Source organism: Leptonychotes weddellii, chromosome 1 (assembly GCF_054177405.1).
Source record: "Leptonychotes weddellii isolate Sample4059 chromosome 1, ASM5417740v2, whole genome shotgun sequence".
In the NCBI taxonomy this organism is placed as follows: domain Eukaryota; kingdom Metazoa; phylum Chordata; class Mammalia; order Carnivora; family Phocidae; genus Leptonychotes; species Leptonychotes weddellii.
Window position 1 is genome coordinate 190,356,266 of NC_138369.1, and position 8,809 is coordinate 190,365,074.

The 8,809-nt window shown below is 44.3% G+C and overlaps 1 protein-coding gene across 4 annotated transcripts in view; it reads right to left on the reverse strand.

Moving 5' to 3' along the window:
* The window catches only part of HSF2BP (heat shock transcription factor 2 binding protein), an 82,249-nt gene that overhangs the window by 66,207 nt on the left and 7,233 nt on the right, over positions 1–8,809 (reverse strand). For all 4 annotated transcript variants that reach the window (XM_081800756.1, XM_081800772.1, XM_081800762.1 and 1 more), the window contains one exon: positions 1,269–1,372. In XM_081800756.1, the coding sequence (XP_081656882.1) occupies positions 1,269–1,372 (104 nt within the window). The remainder of the gene's footprint in view (positions 1–1,268; positions 1,373–8,809) is intronic.

Below are 8,809 nucleotides of genomic sequence, written 5' to 3' on the forward strand. Positions count from 1 at the left end.
GGGCTCGATCCCAGGACCCTGGGATCATGACCTGAGCCGAAGGCAGTCGCTTAATGACTGAGCCACCCGGGCGCCCCTTGCTTTACTATTTAAAAATAAAAACACACACGCTCCGAATTTCATCACAAGTGGCAGGATAGTTTAGTTTTACAGAAGAGAAGAGGAAATAATGTATTCCATACAAAAAGCAAGAATGTATAATTTTAAAGAAATACTATTAGTCTCAGCAAATAATAGAACATATTGGTTATTTCTAAAATATCAATAAATGATCCCCTAGGTTAATTACAAATATTTGTAGTTAATACGTCTCTGATTATAAATTATTATGTGCACTTTTTTCAAGATTCTTATACTGTGACTTCTAATGTTCTGAAGTGTTTTTTTTAAGATTTTATTTATTTATTTGATAGAGAGAGAGTGAGAGAGAGCATGAGCAGGGTGAGGGGCAGAGGGAGAAACAGGCTCTCCGCTGAGCAGGGAGCCTGATGCAGGGCTCCATCCCAAGACTCATGACTTGAGCTGAAGGCAGACGCTTAACTGACTGAGCCACCCAGGCGCCCCTGAAGTAGTCTTTTAAACATAGAAATTAGGGGTGCCTGGGTAGTTCAGTTGGTTGAGTGTCTGACTCTTAATTTCAGCTCAGGTCATGATCCTGGGGGCCCTGAGATAGAGCGCCACATCTGGCTCCATGCTCAGTGGGGAGTCTGCTTCTCTCTTTCTCTCTCCCTCTGTACCCCCACCCCCGAGCTCGAGTGCCCACACACGCACTTTCTCAAATAAATAAATCTTTAAAAAAAATAAGAAGTAATAAAAGTAAAATTAATAGGAAGTGACAATCACAAGGCACCCAGTAAATATTTTCCACATGAAACGGTCATAAAATCCCAATGTTCGACTATTTTCCAACCCATTCAGAATTACGTACATTTTGCTATTTTTTAGGATTTATTTATTTATTTTAGAGAGTGTGTACACATATGCAAGAGCACAGGGAGCGGGGAGGGGCAGAGGAGAGAGAGACTCTCAAGCAGACTCCCCACTGAGCACTGAGCCCAATGCAGGCCTCGATCCCATGACCCTGAGATCATGACCACAATCAAGAGTCCGACACTTAACTGACTGAGCCACCTAGGAGCCCCCAGAATTGCATACATTTTAAAATACACTCTCTTGAGACTTAAGGGCTAGAACGGCCGCCAGCCACACCACTCTGCAGGCTCAGTCATGACACTGATGTGTTAGGCGGCGGCCTGTGAGCATCGTACCTTCTTCTCTCTCCTGCTGTCAGCCTGCACGGTCTCCAGGCGGGCTTTGAAGTGCTCACAATCCATTCTCAGTTGCTCTAATTCTTGCTCTTTCCTTTCCAGGTCTAGAAGGAGAGAGACAATAACTCAGTATTTCAAGTCACGAATCTCCTCTAAGAACCCAATGTGCCTAACCTCTTGGGAAAACGGGCACTGGCTGCTCAGGTGGGATTAGTCACAGAACCAGTGGCCAACATTCTGAAGGTTCTGCTTTTCAGGTTCCTATCAGTTTTTAGCCCATACCAGAAAGTACTTTTGTTGTTGTTGTTTTCAGTCTTACATTGTTAAGACCTCATTTTACTGCCAGACTTGTACTCAAGGCTTTAAGGAAGTGGGTTATGTAAGAGATTGAAGGCAGGACTGAGAAGCCCGACTGTCTCGTGGCACAGACTTGTATCTGCTCCATCAAAAGCGGGAGGGAGCTCAGCGAGGAGACGGCACCAGCCGGGGCTGATTCACAGCACTCGTCTCACCAACTGGCAGACTGACTCAGGAGGAAGAACTGCAGTGGCAGTCAGTGGAGGGCTGGCAGCAACGGAGATCAGACAGGAAAAGGCCCAGTGATAGCAGGGAACTATGGCTTTCTTCCTCTCCACCAGATTCATTTAGATGGTGATTCAAATCACCAACAAAAATCCCCAAGACATCCACATTAATGTCTGAAATCAAAAGTTTTATCAACTTTAAATAAAAGATATTATGATGCAGAAATACTGACATTTAAAAAGCAAAGAAATACAGAACTTAAAATTTTAAGCGTCTTGACCTCAGGCACTAAGAAATCATCCATTTTTATGCTACCGTATATACTGAGATTCGAGGTGGAATACAGTACTCAGAGTTAATGGCGTTACCTTCTCTGATGAAAGTAGCAATGCTTGCGGACAGTGATTCCCAAATGTCAGTGTCCACCAGAATCCCCTACAGGGCTTGTTCAAACACAGGCTGCTGCCCCCTCCCCCCCCCCACCTTTGTCAGTGTTTCTGATTCAGCAGGCCTGAGGTGGGCCGGAGAACCTGCACTTCCAGCAAGTTCCCAGGTGAGGCAGATACCGCTGGTCTGGGAACAGACTTTGCGAAAGCACTTCAGGACAACAGCCTGGTCTCTGGTCATTAACAAAATGAAATCAACACACAACCAGCTATCGCCAATGAGGGAGCCCAGCCTCAGGAACACGGGGGCGGAAAAACCAGAAGGCAGTGGGAGGCAGCAGCCTGAAAACTGGCACCTCCCTCCACCTGAGAGGGGAGATGGCTGACAGCGCTCCGTCCAGTGAGGTGCAGACAAGAGGAGGGGTGCGGCTTCATGGCCAGGCTCTGAGAAGGCGGGGGGACTGCCAAGAACAGCAGGGGCATCCCCAAAGCTCTGGAGAAATGAAGGCAGCCTGCATTTTCCAGGGAACCTTTGCCCTAGAGGGAAGATGAGCACCTAACGCTAAATATTCAGTCACAGATTATGAAACCAGCTGGCAGAACTTCTCTTAAAATGCGTTTCTCAGAAACCATGTGAAGTAAAGTGGGACTATCTCTTCTGCCTCGAATCTTCCCTTCTACAATCACACCACGGATTCTCCCCGGAATTCTACTCTGCCCTCCAAATCCTGGCTGCCCAAGAAATCAACTATCAGTCAAGAGCTATGCTTTAAAAGCTACACAGCTGCCCTGTGTCACAATGTTAAACGAAAACTTACGTAGTTATAATTATGAATGAACAATGACGTGCATACGGTCACAAAAAAACAAAATGAAAAAAGGAACTAAAATAAAATTACTAGTGCTGCAAACTTTTTCTTTGCAGTTCACTTTTCAATTTTCGCGTATCATTAAGCTGTATGTCACTCAAACGTGGCAAAGAAAATATAAAATTCCATCCCTATAAGCCTTACTGTGTATAAAAATATGAGGGAATTAATACTGGCCACCCAAAAGATTTTCATTAGGGCAACTTCATAACCGCTCTGTGTAGCCGTACACGACCTTCCATAGGCTACCATAATGAGGGGACAGCGTCAGACATCCCACTCTCCCCCAGGTACCCCACAGAATTCAAAGTCAGCATCCTGGACGCCACACCTGCCCACCGCAAGCACCGGAGGCAGCAGGTGCCTTTCCGCTGCACGAGGCCGCCGCCTTGTGGCCAGCTGGGAGCACTGCCGCCACCTTCCCACAAAACCGGCAAACCCTTGCTTTCTCAGCCTGGCCCCCAGCTGTGCCTGCCACCCTGAACAAACCCCACAAGGCAGGCATTTTCAGGGGTCATTTTCTGATACACCCCAAATCCCTACAGTGGTACGTGGAATTTTACAAATATTTGTCACACAAATGAATTTCACTTCTCTACCCGTTCCTTCTGCTAATCCTTGAGTAGAGAAAAATACACAGCCACTTTGGTTATATGTCTCATAATGAGAATATACCGCTTCTGTGATTTTTTTTTTTTTAAACCAGGGACAGAAAGAATATGGACAGTGAATGACACATCATACAAAATCAAGACATTATCTTACCCAGCCTCCATATCAGAAAAGGAAAGGAGCTGCCACCCAGCCTAAACTGTCTTCTAACTGCTCATCTTTAGCATTCACAATGAAGGAGAAATCTCCATTTAACTGTTAACTGAATGAAAGGGTGGCCAAGACAGACTCCCAATATATAGAAACAATCTGCATCACAGGCCACTTCCATATCAATATGGCTTCTGAAATTCACAATCCTTTTTCGAAAGTTTTAATAACAGGAGAATGGCTGTATCTCTTAATGCTTAACTTATTCATCAGAAGGGTACACAGAACTATTAACTGACAGGAGACAGAGCTACAAAGGAAAAGCAGCATTTCAAAAACACTGAGCAAAGAAATGTAAACCATACGAAAGGGATCGATTTCTCCTACCCTTTCTTTACCACCTGGCATGCTTATAATAAGCATAATAAACTATCAGTTGTTTTGTGTTAATATGAAAGGATTGTTTTTGACCAAAACAGCTTAAAGTCTCAAATCCAAAATGAAGGGTTTTTAACAGCTCTTAACTTTTCCCTTCATATGACTAATAGGTTTAGAAAAGAATTTACAATTAGCTGCTAACAGACCCCATCTTTACTGTGAATTGAGATTTGGAGGGTACGTAACAAAGCACCACAAAGTGGACAGCTTATGACAACAGAAACATCTCCCCTAGTTCTGGGGGCTACAGGCCTGAGACCAGAGTGTCAGCAGGCTCGGGCTCTCTCTGAAACCTGTGGGCGAGGATCCTTCCCTGGCTCCTCCACCTTTCAGTAGCCTCGATCTTCCAGAATTCCCAACTGCCTCCGCTGTCACTGGGCCTCCTCCCAGTCTCTTCACATCAGCTTCCCTGTGCATGTCTGTCTCTGTGTCCAAATGTACCCTTTTATAAGGACACCAGTCATTCTGGATCAGGGCCCACCCTTAAGACCTCATTTTCACTTAATCAGCCTGTCAACAATTTAAGCTCAAAAAGTGAAAAAATGAAAAAATGACACTATTTCAGGATTCATTAAAAAGGGGGGGGGGGGCTTCAGTTAAAGAGCTTAAGTGCATTTCAAATCCTTCTACCCACTATAAGCCAGCCAAACAACACTTTGTCAATCTTTTTAAAACAAATCAAACGGGGTGGGTGGGGAGAAAGAGTTGGAACCAGAACATGGAAATAGCATTTTTTTTTCCTGCACTGCTAAAAATCTGCTCCCCAAACCACTCTTCATCTTCTAACTTAAAGGCCATTTGAGTTATCTTTTATAAGATGAAGAAAATGTGTGACTAACAGGAATTTGTTCTATATTGGCATTGCCAATGGACTTGGCAGCACCTTACATCACTAACTTCAACATCTGAGGGTTGGAGCTCCCTAGTATACCTGTAAATTACCAAGGAAAAGGGTCAGATTTTGTCCTTTGCATATCCCTACATTACCTAGCAGTGCTTGACAGATGCCAGGCACAGAGTGAACACCTCCCTGATGGACTTACCAACTACATTCACTGAACACTTGAAAATAAATACCATCACAAAAAACTAAGATCAATCTTGCTGAAGTCAATCAAATGAGTTCTGCTAACGTACTTTTCAAACCAGAGAGTCAGGAAATGTTTTCATTTACTGGCACACAAATACAAAGTTAACGACTGGGTGTCAGGAGTGATATATTCAAATAACGTATGTCTCTACTTTCTCCATCTTGGCTACCTTCCCACCTCCTCTGTCCATAAGCCCCTGTAAGTCTTCTCTCCCAGTCCGCTGTGTGCTGGACCCTCTCCACATGCCCTTTAGATCCATTCTCCACCATGCTTTGTGCTCCCAAGAGGCTAAAGTCATCATCCAAAGCACCCGGGCTTCCTGGCTTTTTGCTTCCTGTTAGATTTGGACAGTGACAGGCTCCACAGGGACTGGGGACGAGAGGAGACCTGGGACATTTCCTTCTCCACTGTGTCATCCCTGCCAATCTTCCTTCCCAATACAACAACCAGTCTAGGGTCAGGTACGGCCTTTGGTTGTATCTTTAGCCTCCTTTAATTTGGAACATCTCCACAGTCTATCTTTACTGTATGACATTACAATGTGTTTTTAACAATTTAAAAATCACAACCACCTATACGGAAGGACTTCCATTTCCAGCTATGACAGATCAATCATCAGATCAATCTTCCCACTGAGAATAATTAGAAAAGCAGAATTTAAACAAACTAACTCCTCTAAAGGTATGTGAGAGTTATGGACTCACAGGGGCCCTCAGGCCAGGACCTAGAGAGGGGGAAAGTGCACCAAGGTGCAGGAGCCCAGCCTCCCACCCCACTCCTCCCAGGGACCATGACATATTCCAAAGCAGCACAGGCAAAGAGGCAGCAAAGCTGGGCAGAGTGGTCAGCGGTGGCACGGGGCTGAGAAATGAAAATACACGACAGAGCTGTCGGACAGCCAAGACTTAGGGTGGGCCATGATCCCGGAGGACAAGGAAGCACAGAAAAATGAGCTGACGGCAGAGCCGTCTCCCTCTCCCAGGTGCTCAGCAATGAGTAAGCAGCACACAGAGGCTGCAGAGGTGGGCAGACAGTGGGGGCGGGGGGCATGTCATGCACGACTTGCTAGAGAAAAATACTATCATCCAAAGTCTCTACAAGTTTTCACTTTAAAAAATCCATTAATCAGGGGTGCCTGGGTGGCTCAGTCGTTAAGCGTCTGCCTTCGGCTCAGGTCATGATCCCAGGGTCCTGGGATCGAGCCCCACACTGGGCTCCCTGCTCAGCGGGAAGCCTGCTTCTCCCTCTCTCACTCCCACTGCTTGTGTTCCCTCTCTCACTGTGTCTCTCTCTGTCAAATAAATAAATAAATAAAATTAAAATAAAAAAATAAAAAATCCATTAATCAGTAAAAATTACCAAGATTACCAAGAGGGAAAATAGACACTACAAGCAGACCAAAAGGTGATCCAGCTAATGGATTTACCAGATTCAGACTTTAAAATAACTGTGGTTAATGTTCCAACAAAAAGGCAGAAAGAATTTCATCAGGGAGCTGGAATAAAACACAATGAAGTAAAAAAATCAATATAAAAACTAATAAATACTAATAATGAACAATATAAAAATAAATAATAAAACTAATGAAGAATTCAGAATCAAATCCACACATACACAGCCATTTAGAACAAAAACAACCATGTAGTACAGGAGGGGAAGGCTGACTCTTCAATGAATGGTGCGGGGCCAGTTGGCCACACGTGGCTAGTGGCTGTTTTTTAAACAGACAGGGACAACATGAATCACATAATACCTTCATCATCACAGAAAGTTCTACTGGACCATGCTGACATGCACATATTTTAAATTACAAAAAATAACTTTTTTCTGTTCCTAGAGAAAATTAGTCAAATCTCCCCCCAGTGTATCACGGCTGCACTAGTTTATATTCATTACTGATGTTCACGGAACAAAACAAGGCTGGTTCGCAGTATTAACACTTAAACATGAATTTAAGTAAATTTTAAAAGGTCAAAACTAATGTTGCAGATTTTAAAGTGTCAGAAATGAGACTGCAATTTATGTCTGATGTCAACAGGAAATGTTACATAATTCCAATGGAGACTCTGGGTTGAGTATCTGACACCTGCCACTAAGATTTGTTCCTAAATTATATCATAGAGTTGTTTCTAAATTATATCATCTAACATGGCAAAGGCAACATATGTATTTGAAAAGTGTTCTCTAGGAGAGGCCAAATGGCTTTTCCACCACCTCTCTCCAAATGAACCAGTGCCAGTAAGACAGGCAAGGAATTATTAGACCTTGTGACTTCACTGTGAAACAAAAACATCTGACCCCACTGGCTTCAAGCTTCCAGATCAGTTTCATTGAAAAGCATCCTGATGCTGCAAAGTGAAATGCTTAAAAACTTCACCATTTGCAATTCCTTATCTCTGTGATTTATGTCTTTTCCTTGTTACTTAACAACCAAAACTAAAAACAGAAACTGGACCCTGAGGATGGTACTGCATCTGATTTCCGAAATCTCTTATATTTTGTTTTCATCAAAACACCTTCATTGTACCGATTTTACAAGTAATGTTCTGAACAGATTTTTCTAAATATGCAGAAAATACAACTTTTATCTATTTTACATATTGAACTACATACTAAATAGGATTTTATTTTTTAAAAAATAGGGTTCTAGGGGCACCTGGTGGCTCAGTCGGTTAGCGTCCAAGTCTTGATCTCAGCTCAGATCATGACCTCAGGGTTGTGCAATCAAGCCCCGAGTTGGGGGGGGGGGGTCCACGCTCAGCAGGGAGTCAGCTTGAGGTTCTCTCCCTCTGCCCTTCCCCCACTTGCACACGCGTACACGAGCTCTCTCTAAAATAAGTCTTTAAAAAATAGGACTCTGGTTTAAAACAAACATTTTTGACACAGATTCACGCAGTAATAACTCCGTCATTGTTAGATGAACAGATGCTAAAGGGTGAGAGACAAGGGGGTGAGCTTTTACCAAGTACTTCCAAGACTCTGCTTTGCCAAGTCATCTCATGGAGGCATGAGGACACCATGGGTACCCCCATTTTACACAGATGAGAAAGAATAAGAATTCAAACGAGCTCAGTCGTACTCCAAAGCTCCCTACACCTTTTCTAAATTCACAGAGTGATGCTGTTCTAGCCAGAATGGAGACTGCTGGGTCAAGAACAGAGCACTTCCTTCACTCCACCAAGTGTTCAGCGGCCCCTCTACCTTCAACAGGTCCTCTTCCCTGAGGGCGCCCCCAGAGCCCCACGCGACGCCACGCGCTTCCCAAAGACAGTCTCTTTTTAAGCCTCGCCACCTCCTGTCCCCGTTTTACAGACAGGGGAGTTTGTCCAAAGCGGTGTACAGGCCGCTCCGTATTTCCACCGCCGAGCTCTGCCCTCCCTTCTTCACCAAGACCATTTCTTCGTGCGTCCCTTCCACGCCATCCGCACAGCCATAATCCCACACTCAGATGAGTCCAAGACCTTCCTTGG